This window comes from Rhea pennata, chromosome 1 (assembly GCF_028389875.1).
Source record: "Rhea pennata isolate bPtePen1 chromosome 1, bPtePen1.pri, whole genome shotgun sequence".
In the NCBI taxonomy this organism is placed as follows: domain Eukaryota; kingdom Metazoa; phylum Chordata; class Aves; order Rheiformes; family Rheidae; genus Rhea; species Rhea pennata.
In genome coordinates this window covers 187,435,376-187,457,269 of record NC_084663.1, presented here as the reverse complement: position 1 = coordinate 187,457,269, position 21,894 = coordinate 187,435,376, and the positions used below count along the sequence as shown (strand labels likewise).

At 35.6% G+C, this 21,894-nt stretch overlaps 1 protein-coding gene across 2 annotated transcripts in view; it reads left to right on the top strand.

The window, feature by feature from the left end:
- Window positions 1-21,166, top strand: part of INTS6 (integrator complex subunit 6) — a 47,738-nt gene extending 26,572 nt beyond the window's left edge. The window contains exons 6-19 of one of the 2 annotated variants that reach the window (XM_062567046.1): window positions 1,450-1,633; window positions 3,280-3,405; window positions 4,243-4,397; window positions 6,906-7,058; window positions 7,198-7,330; window positions 7,887-7,981; window positions 8,406-8,516; window positions 10,174-10,389; window positions 10,498-10,624; window positions 11,944-12,086; window positions 12,767-13,001; window positions 13,768-14,139; window positions 14,647-14,740; window positions 20,654-21,166. In XM_062567046.1, coding sequence (XP_062423030.1) covers window positions 1,450-1,633; window positions 3,280-3,405; window positions 4,243-4,397; window positions 6,906-7,058; window positions 7,198-7,330; window positions 7,887-7,981; window positions 8,406-8,516; window positions 10,174-10,389; window positions 10,498-10,624; window positions 11,944-12,086; window positions 12,767-13,001; window positions 13,768-14,139; window positions 14,647-14,740; window positions 20,654-20,747 — 2,238 coding nt within the window. In that variant the 3' untranslated portion in view covers window positions 20,748-21,166. The remainder of the gene's footprint in view (window positions 1-1,449; window positions 1,634-3,279; window positions 3,406-4,242; window positions 4,398-6,905; window positions 7,059-7,197; window positions 7,331-7,886; window positions 7,982-8,405; window positions 8,517-10,173; window positions 10,390-10,497; window positions 10,625-11,943; window positions 12,087-12,766; window positions 13,002-13,767; window positions 14,140-14,646; window positions 14,741-20,653) is intronic. The other variant, XM_062567047.1, reaches the window with a different exon arrangement.
- Window positions 21,167-21,894: the final 728 nt, after the last annotated feature.

Sequence of the window (21,894 nt, the reverse complement as noted above, 5' to 3'; positions counted from 1 at the left end):
TGTGAAAAAGAAAGTGTTCAAGATTCTATTTTGGCAGTTGCACCTCGGAGTCTGTTTTTTTTCAGCTTAACCCTCGAATTTGACATCAGTGTTGTTGGCTGGGTAATGGGAACTGTTTTTACCACTCAAATCAGTATTTGGAGTTTCTTCCCCCTGCTTATGGCTGTAGTTTTAGATGAAGCCAGGGCTCCACTTTTACTGAGAGTGAGATCATCAGCCAGGGATCTGTCAAGATTTTCTGAAACTTGGAATTACTTGTTAAAAGCCTAGTTTAGCTCTTCAGGGATGCTTTAGTTGTAGATTTTGGTCAGTCATCTTGTTCGTGCTACACTTTGTGAGAGGTATATGTATACAACTAAGAGACTACACTCTTCTGAATCCTGTGCTATCACTTAGAAGGTAAAACATTTTTTTTTCCTCTTGTTTCAGTTAAGTAGTTATGAAACTACTGCTAGCACAAGGAATTTTAGATGTTCTGTCAGTTTCTCAGTGGTAGTTATTATTGCTGTTAGGGGCTAATAAGTATCCTGACCATTGGTGTATCTTTAGCTCACTATATTTAAAGTCAGAAACTTTTGAATCTTTTTACCAGTTCTGGGAATTAAAGCAAAAATGAAACATTCTGTTGTATTGTGTGCTCCTCCATAGTATCTTCCATCTTTTAAATTAAAAAATTTGCGTAGTTCATCCCAAATAGAGGTAACACAACAGCCCATGGCAAGCAATTCTTCTTTATATAGATAGCTACAGCTACTGCTATCTGTTCCCTAAATATGAGAACTCATTTGGCATGTCAATGTTGATTTTAATTGCCTCTTTTCACTTAGGCAGAGCAGAGCATGAGTAGCCTTCTTGTTCCTGTAACATAACCACACATTAGGCTGCCTGACAAACCTGTTGTTTCGAGTTGTTGACCATGGCAGCTAGATTTTTTGAGTTAGCTATAGCAAGTAGCTATTGAGTAGCTATTGCAAGCGTATTTCTTCTGCAGAGTTCTTAGATTAACACTACCTTTTCATTTAGTTGTACCTTTTAAGAATCAAAAAAATACTTTGAGCTGAGAATGGGCCTATTCTGCAAAAAATCATTTAAAATTTGAACAAATGAGCACTGCCGTTGAGCTTTTTTTACTGCTGAAATCATAAAACATTCTATTGACTCTGAGGCTTTTTTTTTTTTTTTTTTTAGCCTAAAGCATAAAAGGTGGTATTCCCTATTGGCTTGTAGCTCTCAAGTTTGCATATCACGTGGCCATGAAATGTGTTTAAAGTGTTGATAAATGATGAGTGTCTAGCTTGGCATATACTGTACCTACATTGAATTACAAATATCTGTGAAGCAGTGATAAGTATGTTGGTTTTCAGTGAATTGCCATCAGTATAACCTGAATTCTTTTTTTTTTTTTTTTTTTTGGAAGTAGTATATTCACAGATTCAAATTCCTTTTCAGCTCCATTTACCTCTCAATTCCCCTTTACCTGGAAGTGAGCTGACTAAGGAGCCCTTCCGATGGGACCAGAGGTTATTTGCTTTGGTTCTCCGTCTGCCTGGTATTACAGCACCAGAGTCAGAGCAGATAGCAGGAGTGCCTGTGGATGATTCGGCAATCACACCGATGTGTGAAGTCACAGGAGGTGAGTGCCTTGCATTTGCCTGACAAGTCTATTCTTTGAAAAATGAAAATGAATCAAACTTAGCTTTATTAACCATCTACCTATGATAGTAGTGTTTTTAAATTCTTGTATTACTTGTAATAACTCAGAACTCAGATCTAATAAAACTAAAGATGTTTTTGTAGCAAAATTGCAAGTAGTTTAATCTAACCTGTCATGGAAGAATGTGGATTGGCTTTCTTTAGCAGCTTTTTAGAAGAGAAAATATTTTTCCAGTGCATTTTGGTATTACAACTAGAAATTATAAGAATTAAGTTTTCCTATTCTATGATTTAGTTAAATTCCTGGTATTTTCCCATCTAAGCAAGCCAAAAGTGAAGGAAATGTGGTTTAGGATTTTTTTTCCCCTGAGAAGCTAAGCACAGGATATTTCTGAAAAAGCAATATTTTTTTTCCTCCATCATTACCCATGTTCTTAACCTATCAAAAATTTAATTAAGCTCATATACTCCGGTGTTAATTTTATAATTTATTTGTAAAAATTTTTTGAGAACATCACATACTGAAAGTACAATGATTCCTTTGATACAATGATGGGAATGTGGTAAAAGGCAAGAGAAGAGATTTAAAAAGAATTCCAAAATTACTTCATTCCTCTGCGTTCTGACTGTAAGGCAGACTACACTATTGCTGGGTTTTTTGACTGAAATTCATGGGCAGTTTGAGTGTTGATCTCTGTCACAAGGGGGAGCACATTTTCCGTGAATGAACATAGATTTTGAGGTAAAATCGTTAAGTGATGGAAAACAAATATTTCTAATGAGATGCATGGAACATAATCTCAGCTTTGCTATGCTAGTTTGCTGTTTAAACAAACGAAAAACTTTTTCTGGGTGTTTTTTTTTTGCCTCTCTGTATAGAGAAACTGAAAATAGATCAGCAAAAATAATCAGGAAGTTAGCATAGGGTAGCATACAAGGAAAGATTGAAGAGGTGAAAATGAATAGCATGGCTACTGGATGACTGAGGATATAATTCTAAGAATATATGATAGTCATTAAACCACATTGAAATTAGCAATAACTTAATGATATAAGTGATATAGCAAAGAATTAAGAAATGTGTTATGAAGGAAAGACTTTGTCAGTCGCCTTAATGAAAGATTCCCAAGACAGATAGCTGAAACGTCATGCTAAAAATAGGTGAACATAAAGGCTTTGCTGCAAGAAAAGCAGTTGTTGTGGTGAGAATTATCTAATAGGTTTGCTTACACAGCTTTGAGTATATCACATCTGTTATATCAGATTTTCTAGAAGTCACTGAGATTTTGAAAATAGTTCTTGGTTATAGCCATGATATTATTAGAATATTGTGATACCTTTAGAATATAACTACATTTTTTGAAATACCACCTTGCAGTAAATAGTATTATTGTAATTGTCACTACCATATGCTTTAGGATATGTTTGCATTTGTATTCCAGATTTGAGAATGCGATGTAAGTACAACGTACATTCTTGTTTAAAAAAGGTAGAATGTTTGGTAGGTGCTTTAAATCAGTGGTCCGTAAATAATCAGTGTTTGTGTCGGGGAGCAACTTTGAATGATCCAAGTTAAAACAAGGGCACGAACAATGAGCAACCTGAACCTTGACTCTTTCCTTTCAGGTCGATCGTATTGTGTGTGCTCTCCAAGAATGCTGAATCAGTGTCTTGAGTCATTGGTGCAAAAAGTGCAGAGTGGAGTAGTAATAAATTTTGAAAAAGCTGGACCAGATCCCTCACCAATTGACGGTACTCAAAAATATTTGCATTTATATTGGTATCAACCCAGAGTGATGATTGTCAATAAAATTTAGCTTAATATAATACTTGCCAAAAAAGGAGGTGGTATTTGAAAGACATTGCTACAAAAAAGACCTGCCTTGTTTAAAATTCTATTATACTTTCTTTCAAAATATTGGCTTATAACTGTTACACACTCTGTATAAAATCTCTGCATTTAGTCACTTACTTAGATAGCCTTACATGAAGCTATTATAGCATAGTAAAATGAGTTCAAGGCTTTTAAGCAGTAGTTTGCAACCAGCTAGAAATGTAAATAGCTTGATACAGAAACATTGTGAATTTAGACACTTTTTGCTTAATGTGTTAAAGTGGCTGTGTTAAGAATTGAATAGCAACTGTGACTGTGTAGCCTTAACTTCTCATTCTGATGGCTTAGCCAGGTCTCTCTCAAGATGTTGCTGGAAAGTGTTTGTGAGATTTGATAATCCTGCTTTGCTGCAATAAAAAGTTAGTCATCGGTGTCTTAGTTGTCTGTATCACATTCGTGCACGGACATCTGAAGCTTTTCTGGTAGTTATGATGGGAGGAGAAAGAACCCTCATTGTTTCGAAGGGCTGCGGATAACTGTCTCTCTCAAATCTGATATGATAAACATTCAGTGCTCATTCAGTTTCTCAACCTTTCTGGCTTTTTGCAGAAGTGTTTACTGACAACTATCTACTATCCTTAGAAGTATAATATTAACTGAATGGTTCTTGAATTTTCACAAAAATTGTTTAATACAATTTTTGACTAGTTCAGTACTGTTTTGGCTGACAGTTATAATGCCCTTTTCTTCCATAGATGGGCAGGTGGATATATCTAGACCCTTTGGACCCCAACCTTGGCACAGCTGTCACAAACTTATTTATGTCCGACCAAACCCTAAAACTGGGGTGCCTATAGGTCATTGGCCTGTACCTGAATCCTTTTGGCCAGATCAAAATTCTCCAACACTGGTAAGTACTGAAGTTAGATAGAAGCAATGAGGAGGGTTGGGATGTGATGGGGAAATATTCCAGGATTTCCTATTCACTGATTTTTAGGTCTTGAGGTACGTGTTTCATTGTAACCACCATAAAGGTTTTGTGAGCCAAGAAGAAATGCCACATGTAACTTGTGTTCCAGCTGTCCCAGATAAATTACTAATGAACAAATAATACTGCAGTGTTCATCTTTTAGTAACTTCAAGACATTAAGAAACCACCCTTTTTGATCTGAGACCAGTGTCTCAGAATCTGGCAAATTCATTGCATTTTTCATGAAATTTATCTCCTTGGTTAGGAAAAACACACAAAGTCTTTTGAAGTACAGTTTGAGGAGTAATACGTGTAAGAAATTTTAGTCACAGGTAAAAGCTCGGAGTATTGCTGGCCTCTGTGGCTACATTCAGTGAAAGAGATGGATGTCCTTCTGAACCACAAAGCGAGTTAACAGTTGTGAATAAAAGTAAATAGTCTATAGTAGTCATCTAAAAAATGAAAAAGCCATTGCTCTCTGGATGCTGAAAAGCTCCTCTGTAGGAAAACTTCTATCTTAAGTATCCCCTGTAATCACTGGAACAATGGTGTATCGGCTTCCCTTCGTTTACCCTGTAGAGCCCTTAGTTTTTCTGCCATTGCAGATCTTGATTGAAATCACTAAAATAGATCTTGCCAAGTGAACAGTTGTAGTTCTGAATCCTCTAAAAACACAAGGTTGGCTTACCCAGTTTGCTAGAAGATAAGAAAAAATTCTTATCTCATTTGTAGCATATATAGCCCTCATAACTGCATAAAGCACTGGATTATTGGATATGCAGCTAAATTCCTGTTGACTTCAATTGGAATTCCACAGGTGAATTGAGTCCAAATTGAATCTTCCTTATGCAATGTGGGTGAGTTAAGTTTGCTGATAGTATTTTCAAGACTTGTATTTCTTGACTGTTCTGAGAGTATAGTATTAAAACTTAACGTATATTGTAACTCTTGTATATTTAAGAGTCTGTAGTTGGATATTTTTCTTTTCCTCCCTGTCATCTGATTCACAGTGGAGTTGTCTCAAACAGTCCTACCCCATCAGCATAGAGTAAATAACACTATCAAGGCTTTCTTAAACGTTTTTGAAGGTCTGCTAATGTTTCTGTTGGTAGATGAACATGTGAATGGCTGCTCCTACTGCTCTGGGGTAAAAATAGCTTCTATTGTCCATCCAGAAGTTTTTAGACTTCTCAAGTCGTAGCATTCAACTTCTTTTGCAGCCTTTTCATTCCTAGTATAACTGCTCTATGCCTTGGTCAGAAACTCCATCACAAGTATTTATTGGAGGCATCCTCTTTGAAGAGACTTCCAGTTCCTTCAGTTGTTTGGGCCTCCTGTTGTGTGTACCCTTGGACAGTACACCTTCCTCAGAGTGGAGACACTCAAGGCAAGACCAGCTCTATGGGCAGATAACATTTGGGTGGCTCATCCTGAAAGGAAAGGACTAGAGTTTACAGACTCATAGAAAAAAAAAATTCAAAGTGAGGTGATAGGAAGGTCCAAGAAACCCTGTGTTTCCCAGCTCATCTTTGTATTTATTAGTTACCTTCTTGTAAAGAAACTAACTGGAGGAAGACTTCCCAGTTGAGCTCTTCCCCAGATACTAGTGATCTTGGAGGCCAAGGGTAAGTAGAAGAGCTTAAGTTCCTCTCCTGAAAACTGTTCATTGGAAGGCTTAGGGGTCTGATTTTTGTCATAAACAAAACAAACAAACAAAAAAGAGCTGTTTCAGTTTCAACCAAAGAAGTTTCAATATATTATCAACTTACACTTGAAAGCTGAGGCATAAAGCTCATTAACATTTCCTTGTATTAATAAAAAGATGAAAGTTCAACCACTTAAATTGCCTGAAATAGAATAGTTTTTCATAGACCTTTTTAAAATGTGAGTTCTTGTAAAGATGGTGTTTCCTGGACGTGTGCTGTTCTTGATCATTGTAATTCACTTTGAGTTTTGAAACTGATGTTAATTTTGGCAAGAAGGAAATCTGTTGTTAAACAGAGGAGGTCAGCAAATAGGAAAATACAGTGTCTGCTTCTGTGGGGAATAGAAATGTGCATGCCCCAAAGTAGCACTGAATTTTTTTTTTGTATATAACACAGACACCCACATACACATATTTAAAAAATTATTTATTTACTCCATACTAAATTTACTTCTGTGTGCAGAGTTTGTGTATGTGCACCTAACTCTATTTGCATAATGTGTTACCCATAGTAGGGAAAATAAAAAGCAATCATTTTGAAAATAAACTTTTTTCAGATTTTAAAACTGTGTTTATTTCATAAATTAATTGTTTAGGACTTAATAACAATAAATACGATCCTACATTGAATACACTCTTTAAATAAGGCTGTTTCCAAAGAACCTGTATTACTTCTGTTGTCATAGTCCACTTTAAAATTAATCATTGTGCAGACTCGTTAATGCTGGAATGTTTGTGTTTAGCCACCCCGCACATCTCATCCTGTGGTGAAATTCTCCTGCACTGACTGTGAACCGATGGTCATTGACAAACTGCCTTTTGATAAATACGAGTTAGAGCCCTCACCACTGACCCAGTTTATCCTGGAAAGAAAATCCCCACAGACCTGCTGGCAGGCAAGTAGAATGCGTATGGAATTTAAGTTACTTAGAGAATGCTGTTTTGGGGATGTTTCACTCTACAGTCAGAATGGGATGTGAAGTTCTGACATACAATATTTTGTATTTACGTACAATGTGATGTGTTTTGTTGCAGGTATATGTGAGCAATAGTGCAAAATATAGTGAACTTGGCCACCCTTTTGGTTACTTGAAAGCTAGTACAGCGCTGAATTGTGTGAACTTATTTGTGATGCCTTACAATTACCCCGTCCTCCTTCCGCTGCTAGGTAAATACCATTTTCTAAAAATTTTACTAAGTGATAGGCAGTTGAAAAAAGTCAATCTGATGTAAATAGTTTACTATGAAATTAATGTTGTTGGTGTTAATCACATACCTGCAAAACGCTAGAATGTTGAGATTGTATTTATTGTATCAATATTCCTGTTTCACTTCTCACCAATTGACTGACCTCTGGGAATCTGACCCACCCTGTAGGAATGATCTGCTTAGTCATCCTTTCAGGTATACTGTGATCCCACTTCTTTTACTATTTCATTAGCCATTTTTCCTGATCATTTTCCTTGTCTCAGATTATCAGTTCAATTGGGTAACTTATTCAGTTCTACCTTTTGGGTACAGCATTAATCTCATGTGTATTTATGATTATTTGTATGCATGTTAAACTGTACACTTTACAGGGCTTTAATTTAAGCCTTGATGAATTATCATTTCTTTGAAAGAATCCCCTATTAGAAAAAAAGAAAAAAAAAGAAAAAAAAAGAAAAAAAAATACTCGTCTGGAGCTATAGCTTTCATTTATATCTTCTTTTTATAACTGCTAGATGACTTATTTAAAGTACACAAGGCAAAGCCAACGTTAAAATGGCGGCAGTCATTTGAAAGCTATTTGAAGACGATGCCTCCTTATTATCTTGGGGTAAGATGAATTACTCTGTTAAATTCTTTCTTTATTATGTAACTATAATTATCTTTCCACTATAGATGTATTCTTCCCTGTTTCAAGAGGAAAGTGTGTTAATCTAAGAGAGAGCTGCTAAACTTTCATGTGTAATGATAGCTCTTGTTTATACTGAGGTCCTGTGGAAATCTTGAGACATGAATGTTGTGAAAATTTTAATCAGCTGTTATTAGTATATACATGATATCTCTGTGACTAATTGGCTCAGTATGAATGAAATAATGCTTAAAAACAACAAAACAAGAACTTAGCCCCAAAGCCTTTTTTTCTTCTTCTTTCCTGTATGTAATTCAGATTATATTTGAAACAGATACATTAGATAAAATACATATATTACACTTGTAAAGTTAAATATGACTATACAATATATTCTGTGTTTCAGCCTTTGAAGAAAGCTGTGAGAATGATGGGGGCACCAAACCTTATAGCTGACAATGTGGAATATGGACTTAGTTACAGTGTCATTTCATATCTCAAAAAGTTGAGTCAGCAGGTAATGTTGAAGCAAAAGAGCAGTAAAAACTTATTCTAATATCAGGCTAATCTTAAAATACCCAAGCCCAATGGTTTTGAAGGAAAAAGAGCAGAAAGATCAAGCTAGTACATTCCTGTAAGTGATTAGCAAGAAAGCATTTTTGTTTTCTGAACTGAAGAAAAACTTGACATTTAAATATAGACTTTTATAGCCTGGTCTATAAAGATAAGTATGGAGGTAAAAATTAAGATTTTTTTGTACTTAAGGAGCATTGTTACATGTATAGTCACTATATTTTTGTCCAAAAGAAAACATATTGTCTTACTGTAGATCTTAAAGATGTTCTAGCATTTCTCAGAAGACAGGGATTTGTACTTTTGTGCATTTGAACCAGAAAGTGTTCGTTCTTTGGCTTATGAAATTAAATGGAAAGTGTATGGTAAATATAAAGCAAGTTTACGTAAATCAGAGTCTTAAGTGAAGTACAGATGTAGAAGTAGCAAGTAACTTTTTGAAAGTTATGCAAATTGTTGACCATGTTCAGAATAATGCCCGTATCTCTGACTAGTCTCCTGCACTAGCTAACATTTCTGCCCTGCTACTCCACTCTGTTTTTATTTTGTTGAACTGTGCATGTTAAGCTTGTTCAAGATATTAGAAGAATGCAGTAGACTCAAAACTTCAGGAGATAGCAAAGCTAATACTTATAACTTAGCTAACAAGTTCTTATGAACTAGCTTTTTCTTAGAATGTTAATGTAAATTGTTATTTGAGGGAAGGAGCAAACTTTAAAAAGTTTACAGTACTTTATGTCAAATCATGTGATCAAGTTGTTCAGTATACTGCTAAACGAGCTAATCTGTTGAGTTAAACTTTTTAGACTCCTAAAACATGACATACTGCAATAGCATCTAAAATGGTTATATTTAAAGCTTTTATAATTTTTGAAAGACTCTACCGATGTATACTTAAAATAAGGATATATTCAAATTTTGAGTAGTCTGTGAACTTATGTGAAACTATGAAACAAACATTGGCAGGTGTGTTACCAAATTGTGTTTGGCTCTTTGTTCAGCTATATTATGCCAGAAAGTTGGCATTATGAACATGTTTAATTTTGGTACCAATCTGAAAGATAAAAAGTTGGGAGTTAGGACTGTTTTATCAAACAGAATCAGGTATTATCACGTATTTCAAATTTATTTAATCTTGTAGCTATCTATTGAGCTTTTAAAAAATTGATATCATTGTTGACTGATCACCGCTATAGTTGTGGGAAAATCAGTCTTTTGAGTATTCTCGTAATATGTATGTAGCTGTTACCACAGAAAACAGTTTATGTGAGCACAGACAGACTTGCAGAGAATTACTAGTCAAATTATGGCATTTTTATGAAAATAAAAGCATTGCATGCATATTGGTGCTTGGTACTATAATGGGCAGCAGAGGAGAAATATGCAGAAGACCTAGGCACAACTGTTCACTTTATTTAAAATGTAGTAAACATTAAGCAGTTATGTATTAAGCACTCCTTAAGCACTCATCCAGGTTATAGTCTTCGTAGTTTATTAGCACATTGTTGAATCTTCTAGGTAGGAATTTAAGATGAATAAGTCTGACTAATCCTTTTAAGAGCATATTGTCAATTTTATTTATTTATTTATTTCAAATTAAGGCCAAAATAGAGTCCGATAGAGTCATTGGCTCTGTAGGCAAAAAGGTAGCGCAAGAGACTGGAATTAAGGTCAGAAGCAGATCACACAACCTGTCTATGGCACATAGGAACGATTTTCAACATCTGCTACAGGGGATTACTGGGGAAATTCCTCATAGACCTCTAGACCTCAATATGAAGGAGTATGCTGGGTTCCAAATAGCTTTGCTGAATAAGGTAAGCACCACTGTGTGTAATGTTGTTATTTTCAATATACTTCCATTGAAATGCTAGATATTATTTCATATATGTTATTAATTGGAGCTTTATTTACTGAAACCATAGGATTTGAAACCTCAGACTTTTAGAAATGCTTATGACATACCCAGAAGAAATCTTTTGGATCAGTTAACACGAATGAGATCTAATTTACTGAAGAGTACTTGCAAGTTCCTCAAAGGACAAGATGAAGGTTAGATAACCATTTATTTCTTGCCTACCATGATGTGGATAGCACTACCACTGGGTTGCTGCACTGAAGGAAAAGATGCAGACTCTAACAAATGGCTTAGTTCGTAAAAATTTAGTGAATATCTGATAATGTGGTTGAACTTCATGCTGCTTAGGTTTTTTTTTTTCTTTACATAATTTTATTGTAAGAAGAATAGGTGAAGGTAGAGAAGATGCAGATTCACTGCTTTGTTCTTTGGTCCATTTGAGAAGTCTTGGGTTTTTACTTAAGATTCTTTGTTCCACTGCCTTTTTGCAACTTTCATGATGTATCTAAGGAGAAAAATCATCGGGCAGTTCTGAACATTAACACCTCTGTCCATGTAATAAGTATATTGGGGCGGTGGCGAAGTAACCTTGGCCTCTGGGTGCTGCCAGTGTGATTATTTTGCCCTTTAGGCCAAGACTGAATAGCTCAGTTGCCATGCTAATTTATTGCTTTCCCTTTCTGCTGTGGCTTCTGGCACTACATAATGGCATCTAACAAGTAGAAGATGATGAAGTAAGTGAAGAAAATGGGGATGGGCAATACAGGAAGAAGTTTATTTTTACATTATCACTTGATCACAGATATTAATCTGACTTAAGTTGTGGGTGCACTAATGTCATTTGAAATGTATAGAAGTTGATGTTTGGGGAAGGGGTTATATTATGTCAAAGACTTTTTTTTCCCTTATATTCAGCATATGTTCAGCTTGATCAAAGAACTGGCAACTTTAACATCTTGTTAAATCAGTAAAATGCTTAGGATCAGGTCCTGTGGATTTTAAGAATTTGTTGATTGCAGTAGTTCAAAATCACTGTTTCCTTAGTAAAATGCTAATCTTTTAAATACTAGAAGTTTTGGGTAGCTACAAGTAGGTAGCCTTGTATCGAAGCTGTATGCAACATGGATTTACTACTTTGCATTAATGTTGTAGCTTTTGCTTTTATAATGGTTTCAGATATAATTCACTCTGTCTCAGTTTTTTTACCCATATGTCCTGTGGAAAAGCTGTGGGGCACACTGGAAAACTGAAATCCGTGCCTAAGAGAACTATTGTGTATTTCTATTTCAGAATGATAAATTCACAAGATGTACTGAATATTTAAGCAAGTTTTTTGCACTACAAATGTATTATAAATACCAATTAGTCAAGAACAAGTGGGTTTTGCACATCTGTTTTGTTAATGCATTTAATGAAAGTCAAGAATGAAAACTGGAGATGTGAGGTAGACGTAAACTAAATTCCCATAAACTGAGCAGTATCATAAATTAATAAACCCTTTTTGTTATGATAGATCAAGTTCACAGTGTACCTATAGCACAAATGGGAAACTATCAGGAATATCTAAAACAAATACCATCTCCCCTCCGAGAGCTTGATCCTGATCAACCCCGAAGACTCCATACATTTGGCAATCCATTCAAACTGGACAAAAAGGTGACTTTTCTATAAAACTTTTTTTTACGAAAGGTACTGTTGTATGTTTTTTGCTGAGAATTAGGCCATGCAAAGGGCAGTATGTAGGAGAAACATTTCCAAGTATTTGGAAAGTCACTGTTTGCAAGAAAATCCCTCATGTGTTTAGATCAGTATTATCACAGGGAGGCAGGCCTTATTGAAACCTCTCTGAATTATGCCTCTCTGAATTGTTTTATAAATGGAATATATTTGTCACTGTGGTAGAGCTAATATCTAATAATTTTCTCTTTACTAAGCTTTCCCTATAAAAAGCTTGTTGTAACTTTGAGTATGTGATTTAGCTAATATATGTACTCCTCCTTTCTTCCAAATCTTAGTCTTGAACTTGACCGAATTATCAGTATCATTTAAAGCTCCTCTTTAAAATATTTGAGTCATACTGCAACTTATTTAAAAAGAAGTTGGACAATCACACTCAGCTGTCTTTCTTGGAAGACTGTTGGAGAATGGCCTTAAGCTCATTTCTTTAGGAAGAACTAGATACTTTTCCAAGTGACATTTGAGAAATCAGTACATGATGGTATATTGTACCTAATTGCCTTATATACGGTGAACAACATAACCTCATAACATTTTATTTTATACTGCATGTTTTTGGTATGAAACTGAAGTATTGTCCCTGTTGAAACTGATTACAGGGAATGATGATAGATGAAGCAGATGAATTTGTATCAGGACCTCAAAATAAACATAAAAGACCTGGAGAACCAAATATGCAAGGGATTCCGAAAAGACGTCGGTGTATGTCCCCGCTGCTCAGAGGCCGACCACAAACTCCTCCAGTTGTGAATAATCATATTGGAGGAAAAGGGCCACCCACACCAATCACACAAGCACAGCTAGACCTTGTTAAACCTATTCCAGTTCACAAAAGTAAGTAAATCTTCTGTAGATATGTCAGTTTTTATTTTGTACAAACAAATGATATTTATGTACAAACATTTGTGAAGAAACTTAGCCATAGGCTAATTACCCAAATATGGCAATTTTATCCCTCCCTTCTGAAAATGAGTATTCAATTGTGCATCTGGGGCAAATTGCAAGAGAATTAGTAACTGATATATACATAGTCTTTCAAACAGAAATCTCTCATGTGAGAAGATATCAATTGTTAATCAAAGATATACAATTATTTACTGTATTAAATGAGGAGACAGTGTAAACAGTCAACTAGTGTTCTTCCTTTGCATGTGAATCCGGATATTCAGGAAGTATCATAACACAAATTTAATTTGAATTTCACTGTACTGCAGTGAATTAAATACCATTTTTGTGGAGTTGAGGTGTGGAGTAACAGTCTTTTTGCCTGTTTGGTACTAAAATAAGCTTTTGTTAGTCCACTTTAATGGTGAAAGACAAAAGTCATAAACATTTTACAGGTGTTTTCTTTTGTTCGTATCTGTGTAGCCATTTTCCTTTTTGTATGAAGAGTGTACTTGTGTTTTTTTAAGCTGTTCATTACCAGCAGATGTATCATTATGATCTGTGTTACAGCCCACAAACATATTTTCTTTTGCCTGGCATGTATAGTAGACTGTCCAAGCGGGACATAGTTTTGCAGGAATTTAATACTGAATTGGCTTGATGACCTATCAGATGTCAAAACATGAAACTTGCATTTGTAATCTTCTTTTTTTAGCCTCAGAAACTAATAATGAGATTGCAATGGATGATGTGATTGAGAATCATGTTACAGACCCACTTTCATCAGATGTTTTCCCAAATACTGTGGATTCAGAGTTTTCAATGTCCTCTTCTCCATTCAATTCATTGGATCGACCTGCCACTCATACAGAGGATGTAGGCCATGAACATTTGGGGAACAACTTGAATGTTGATGGGTTTTTGGAAAATCATGAGGAATCAGGTAGTAAAGATCAAAGTACTGAAGAAAACTTGCCGATGTCTTCACCCAGCAAAGGGAAAAAAGCAGTGCATTGCAGAAGTTCCAGAGAGATTAATATAGAGCTAAAAGCACAAATTATGAAAGAGATAAGAAAACCAGGAAGGAGTAAGTATACCAAATCACTTTTCAGATGCCTGGCATGTGAATTAGGCTAAGAATTCAAAATAGATTACTATTTTAGAAAAATACTAAACCATGAGACTGAAGCAAAATAAATAAAAAGCTGAAGAGCTATGTTATAAAACCTCCTTTAAAAACTTCTTGGATGAGCAATTAAAACATTACTGCCCTGATCAATGTTCATGAAAGTTCTTCTTTTTTTAATATTTTGAGTATTAGAATTAGTAGAGTAGATGTTCTAGTAATATGCAAAACTGCAGTGTCTTGGGGGTTTGGGTTTTTTCATTTTTGAGGGTTTTTTTTAAAACATTAGTATTGTTAAAACAGTATGTGGTTGTTACAGGCCTAGTTGATAAGTGATATGTCCTAAAAGCTTACAAAAGCTCAGTGGAAGCTGCTATATATCACTTGGATAAAACAAAGTGTTGCAACAAGTATCTGCATAGGCATAGGCACCTCTTAAATAACTGTTTTTGTTCTTATTTGTTGAAGAGTATGAAAGAATCTTCTTTTTGCTGAAGCATGTACAAGGAAGTTTACAAACTCGCCTGATATTTTTACAAAACGTTATTAAAGAAGCTTCAAGGTAAGTGACTGAATTGCTTTAACCTTTAAAAAAAAAAAAAAAAAAAAAAAAAAAAAAAAAAAAGCAGTTCTTCTATATAGAACTGCTAGACAGCCATGAAACTCTTTGTTTGAAGCTTCTCACACTATGCTTTGCATTGCAAGTAAATAATTTCCTAGGAAAACAGAGAAATGCAACAATTTCCTGATGTATATTGTTTGCACAAGCTCACCCTTTTACCTATTATTTTCAGTATATTGTCTTAAAAATGTTAGCAGCTATGACTGCCAAAGCAACATAAATGTAGGTAGATGGTGGTATATAAAGAAAAGGTCAGTTTGTTAGAAAATCACTCAACTTCCGAGATTCCAATCTGAGTGTACTGCTAACTTGAAAAACTAAAGACATTGGATATTACTATGAATTACTGTGAATTAGATCTTCAAAAACTATTGAAATCCATTATTTTCTATCAACTCAAAATGTCATCCTAAATAATTTTGCGATACAGATATGCTCCATGAGGCTACATCTCTGCTTTTCAGATTTATTCAGAAATATAGTAGTCCTATTTCCACAGCCTCAGACAGATGATAGTTAAGATCACTGAAGAAAAGAGGCTTGCTGGAGATTTAAAAGTAGTGGTGTTAATCTAGATAGAAACCTGTCCTGAGAGCATCCTTGTAGACTGACCATACTTGATTCATCTACTGCATGTTCACTCAGAAGAAAGGAAGGAAAACCATGTCATTATGCTTGGAACCAAGAGTATTTAAGGTACAATGAAAAATTAATAATTTTAACATCTTATCTTGAGAGTAAGTATAACTTGGATTATAATCAAGAGTTATTTCAGTGAATAGTTGATTTTTTGCTCCTATCCATTTTTTTGTAGCAGTTAACTTTTTTCCTATAATATTATTAATCAAATTTAAAGATCAAAAAAAACCCCAAAATTTTACAAAAGTTTGGACAAAATCATGCTGAGAGTTTTTGAGGTACATTGAACATGGGATGTTCATATATCCTCTCTAGCCTTCATCTTCCACTGTGCTGACAGTAGTATGTATATGTGGATCATGCTCTTCCTTTAGCTACAATTATTTATTGTGCTTTTACTTGATCTGTCTTTATTGTCATACCACCTGTCAGAGTTGTTTCATAACCTGTAGAATATGCATGCTACTTCACCATCTCAATACACCAAAACCACATTTAATTATGTTGCTCTTGGAGTCTGTGGCAGCTCTTAGTGGGATTGGGTATATTTGTGCCCCCAAAGTTGTGCTCTTTAGATCTTTTGTAATTCTCATTTCTGTTGCACAGCCTCTCTATTCCATTCACTCAAACTGATGACTCTTTCCCTACAAAACTTGGCAGGAGCTGTGTTGCTATTGGATGCATCAAAATTAAAATTCTGTCTCAAGCTCCAACCAACGGTTTTCTGCGTGTATTGGTAGAAAAAGTTGGCAATTTTGTTTCTCTTGACTGTTGTTTAACTTCACTTTTTATTGGTTTGCATGCAGGAACAGCTTAATCTCTCTCTTCCTGCTCTCCTGGATAAGATTTTTGTAGTGCAATCATTTTTGTCTACCTGGATAAGATTGCCTACAATCTTAATAATAATAAGTGTTTATTCTCTGTCTAGAGCAAAAGCTAACAAGAAAAACTGAGCAAAATTCTCCAAATCAACTAATTCTCAAGATGAGAAATTCAATTCCCTTTTATCTAAAGGGGAGTTTTATCAGTTTTATCTAAGTTACTGAACTAAGAGCTTTAAGCAATTAATATACAGTTAGGCTTTGCTGTTTATACCTAGACAACATGCTAAGCAGTGTCTATTTGTGATAAAAGTACTGGGAAAAATAATGCAAACAATTTCAAAATAAAAATGTGCTCAATACCTAGAAATTTTACAAGCAGGAGTAGTAGTTTTCCTAGCAGAATAAACAGTTCAATTACTAGGATTCAATTCTTAATTCTTTTAATTACCTGTTAATGCTGTTAATTAATTAATTAGTTGCTGGAGTAAATTGTCTCTACAGGCTAGGAGTCTTACTACTACATACTTGGTTTCTTAAGCTCCTCAAAAACTGTGGCTACAAAAATTTCAGAGGTGAACCCTCCAAGCTTCACAAAGATTTGTGCAGAGATCATAAATGAGTGTCAGATTTGCACTAGATGAAAAAAATTGTTCTAACAGAGAGCTATTCTATGACCCTTTACCAGGTACTATTCTGTAAGATAATTTACAGATTAATTGTGAATATATTTGTGGGAAGTAGGTACAGAATTATTGAATAAGTTCAATTGGTTAGAAGAGAGACCAGCATTCACTGTGATTCTTGTGTGTATTGGATAGAATTAAATTTTTGTAGTGCTGGAAAAATTTGCAAGACAGTCTCAGTGCATGTCCTTTTAGTTTGCTTTGATACTTTTATTTTTGTTTGAACATATGACCACAGTCCAAGTTCAGCAAGCTTTCTTTACCAATGCCAGTTTCTTTAAAAAGAATGTAAGTAGCTATGTTGCTTGTTGAAGTAGTGAGATGCATCAGCTGCTTTGAGGTAGAGACTAAAACTGGGATTAAGTGGCTCCCTAACTGTAATGCAGATGAACCTTATGTGTGATAGAAATTAAGTAAGAGTAACTGCTATGTTTTAGTAATCTTAAGTAGAAGAGGATTATGAGAATTAGTCTTCCTTCTAGTTCTTTGCTAGTCCAGATGAGACTTGCTGGCTAGGGAACTGTTACTGATAGCTTGTGACAAAGGCTTCCTTTACTGAAGACCTCACTGGAAAAACAATGTTCGGTTACCTATCTTGGGTGACATTTGGCTTCGAGTGTTTCAGTATTGAGATGGATGTTGATGAGGAGATGTGATTTACTGATTTGGTTGTCCATATTTTCTGTTGCAAAAAAAAAGAATTGAGAGAATTGCTTGTGGAAAATAATACGAGAAGCAAGGTCTGAAAGGTCTGTGTATTGTCTAGTACGATGGATCCCTGATCTTTATATACTACTGTCATCTTCCAGGTCTCATCTATTATGATTGCATTATTTTTTCTAGAATGGTTGAAGGGATGTGAGCTAACATCAACAGTAGATATGAGCTATAATGTTGTTTATAGTTCTATCATTCATATATTTGTGTGTTTTAACAAAAATAAACACATTGGTATTACTGTAGATTTTCCCCCAAATTCTAGGAGTAATTAGAGTAACGGGTCATACACCCCTGGGCTGCCCTGTTCAGGGTCATCTTTAAAGTCAGGCTGGGAGATGAAAGAATGAGATTCCTAGTCAGAAGAAAAATGGTTCCTGTAGCTTTGAGGTCAAGAATGTAAACAAAACTTTTAACAGAAAGCAAAATGGTTTCCTTGTCATAACGTTCTGCTAAGTCATGCTTCTTTGAAAGTTAATGACAATAAATGACCATTCCTAACTATTGAAAAATACTTTTGAAGAATACTGAGCATGCCTGTACCTTGTGGGTCTCATCTGGAGCATTGTATCTGGTTCTAGATTCCCCTGCATGAGGAGGACATGAATATAGTGGAGTAAGTCCAGCAAAGGGCCTTGAAGGTGATTAAGGGATTGGAGCATCTAGCTTACAAGGAGAGGCTAAGAGAGCTGGGACTGTTCAGACTGGAGGAGAGAAAGCTCCAGGCAAATCTTATCTATGTGTAGAAATACCTGATGGGGGAGGATCTAAAGCAGATGGAGCCAGACTCTTCTCAGTGATATCCAGTGACAGGGTAAGAGGCAATGGGCACAAATTGAAATGCAAGAAATTCTGTTTGAGCATAAGACAAAACTTACTTGCTGTGAATGGAGGTCTTCATCCTTGGAGGTACTCAAAACTCAAATGGGCATGGCCCTGAGCAACCTGCTGTAATTGGCCCTGCTTTGAGCAGGGGATTGGACTAAGTGACCTCAAGAGGTCTCTTCCAACCTCAACTATTCTGTGTTTCTGTGATTCAACTATTCTGTTTTCCACCCCCCTCGAGAATTAGATATTAGATCTCAGAGTGAAGATGCTAAAACTCACATAGATTAGGATGTTCACATTTAGGAAATTTGCAGAAATCTCCTAGAACATTTGTTCAGAAAAGTAATTTTAACTGGAAAATGCATGCAGTAAGTGATCTGTGCTCTGGGAAGGCAATCGTAACTGTGCTGCTGGGCTCCTTTTTACATAGTTGCTGTTATTGTAACAAGACACTAGGTACATTTTTGAAGCTGTGCTTACTCCTCACAGTATTTGTGTGATTCATGCAGTCTCTGTTATTAGCAACTAAGGGGAGAAACTGTGCAACAGAATAAGAAACTCTTGATTAGTAACATTTTTTGTTTCATTCAGCCTATTCTGGAATATGATTTGAGGTCTTTGCCAGGGAAAGCTTACATGTTACAAAGGTTACCCAAAGATGGTTTTAGTAACCTGTTGCCTGGGGAAAACGCTGCAGGACTCCGCATCTGGAAGAGAATTTTCAGAATTTTCTGTGGCACATACTAAAGGGTTGGGTGTAGTCATCTATCAGTGCGCTGTAAATCTGAATCCTCATGGCAGCGGTAACATGAGAATAGTTAGGAATGCTGTGTTTCCACCTTTTAACAGGATTTAAGTTTCTAGGAAATGCAGATTTTTAAGTTGTATAGCTGATTCAAAGGGGCTCAACAGAATTCTGAAAGGTAACATTGCCCAGTCACTTGCACAGACTATGAACATGTTAAATTCCAGTAGAATAAATTGTAGTAAAGCACTTAACTATTAGCTTAAATCATTTGGCTTTTACTAGAGGGAATGAGGAGGAATAACTTATCAATTTCACAAGTTATCCTGCTTTGTGGCAAGCAGGGAGTAGTTATGAAAGCAAAGAAAAAGAATGGGAGGAAGCAGCACTGGAGTTTTTTGGGGGTTATTGAGGAGAATTGTGATGAGGAGGATGGGTGAGGGCCCAGAGCATGCGTATTTAATGAGACAGTGAGTGGTTGGGTACGGGAGCCTGTTTCCCCATAGTCAAGCTGGGATTTGGGGGGAGCTCTGCAGTCTGGGAATTAGGGCAAATGTTTGTCAGCCAGGAGGCCTGGCTGAGACTTGAGGCTTTTGTCAGGGTTTAGTAAGGTCACAGGACTGGACTCGCTGTACAGTTCAGGATAGTAGTGAATTGAGTGATTTGAGAAAATCTGTAATCTTTTCATTGCTTCTTGTCTTTGAGTACGCATACAGCATCAAAGCACTGGCCAGAAGTTGTTTCTCAGATGCAGCAACATTGCAAGGGGAGGGAGGGTTAGCTGGAAACAATAAGGAACTATGTGCTGCAAGGCAAGGGTGTAAGCAAAGGAGACAAGCTGGTCTGTGTTCAAGTATTTGTAATGTGGAATAGAATTGCAGAGATTCTAGATACAGATTACATTTCTATTTTCTTTATTTTTTTTCCTTCAAACTTTTATTTGGTATTTTCTTGTCAGGAAATCTACTCTCCTCTATGTAATGGCTATGCCTCCATCAGCACCAACTTCACCTAACTTCTGTAAATGCACCGTGAAGGCATGCAAACAGTCCATAAAAGCTGTTGTCAGCTTCAGGGATACAGTTCTTTTGGCATATACATTAATTCTCTGCTTCAGAGCTTTACTTGTGAAAACCACAAACAGTTAATTCTATTTTCCCTGGCTTTCCAAGGGTTGAACGATGTTCAGCACTGTGCTGTAACAGTTTAGTGACCCTAGTTTTGTATTTTCTCATTGAATGGAAAAGCAAGTGAGTAACTTACCAGAACTTTAGTAGAGACAACAGTGTATATATAACCTCATTAGGCACTGGGTATGGAATAATAACCAAAGTTTCCGGGGTTCAATAAAAACTTTGTGAGTAATATTTCATGTATGATAGTGTGCATTCATTATTATACTTTCTTTTAAATACAGGTTTAAAAAACGAATGCTGATAGAACAGCTTGAGAGTTTTCTGGAAGAAATCCATCGCAGATCCAATCAGGTCAACCATATTAACAGCAGCTAAGAGACTCTGCACAGAATAAAAAGCCACAGCAGGGCTCTGCTGTCCTTACTTGCATTCATTTTTGACATGCACTCTTATCTCAAATCCCATATCTGAAAGAATGAAAAGCTGCTCTATAATATGATGAGAAAAGTATCCATCATCTTTTTTTCTTCACTTCTGTTATTTTTGTAATGTGAAAAATATCACTAAAACATTTTTATTTAACTAAATGGAGAATTTCTTGCTTGTCATTGACTTAAGTGTCACTTTCCCTCAGGTTCTATTTTCTTATTCCAACCTTCAAAACTATCACCTCTAAGGTTGAACTTTGCCAAAAAAAAAAAAAAAAAAAAAAGTTGCTTTGTAATTTTCAAAAAAAAAAAAAAAAGCACATACATTAAACAAGGTAATGTTTTGTATATACAGTTATTTTGGATATATTATTGCAAGTTGTATAAATGTATTTTGAAAAATATTTAAGAAAAGCACTTTTGTTATTCCATCAATAAAAGCTCTATTTTAATCTTTGTGTAGGACTGAGTATGTTTTTTATTGGAATAGTTTGTTCTACCTTCCCTTCCAGAGCTTCAGTGTTTTAGTGTTGGTGCTAAGGAAAGAGGGAGCAGTATCACTGGAAATTCTGTTCTTAATCTGAGAACTAGTGAGAAGAAGCTAATGCTGAATCGTGACTAAGGATGGTAATCCATAGCCATATGTACTTTTTGCTTCACTATTTGGTGAGCAGCAAGGCAAACTAATTTACTGTGTGCACATCCAAAGCAATGACAAACATCAATTTTATGAAAATATAATGTAGTAAAATAGGGCAGTAGTTGTTGAGGAATGGTGCATGGAATTTTTTTCTGTGTTAAAAGTTTTTACCCATTTATAAGTGCAGCAATAGCCAGAAGACGCTGTCTCTGGGACACAAAATATTATTGAATCCTTTATTGGCCATATATTTCATCAGTGTTAGATGCTTTAACATCTGGAAGCTTTAAATCAGTGGGAGCAACTCCCTTCTGTTTGTGGCTTGAAGTCTTCATGCAGAATCGTTATGGGCATGGGTTTCTGACACTTGTGCCGTGAGTTGCTGACTTTTGTCCTAAATCACTCCCTCTATCCCAAATTTATTGAGATGCTAAAAAATACCCAATTTTCTGGA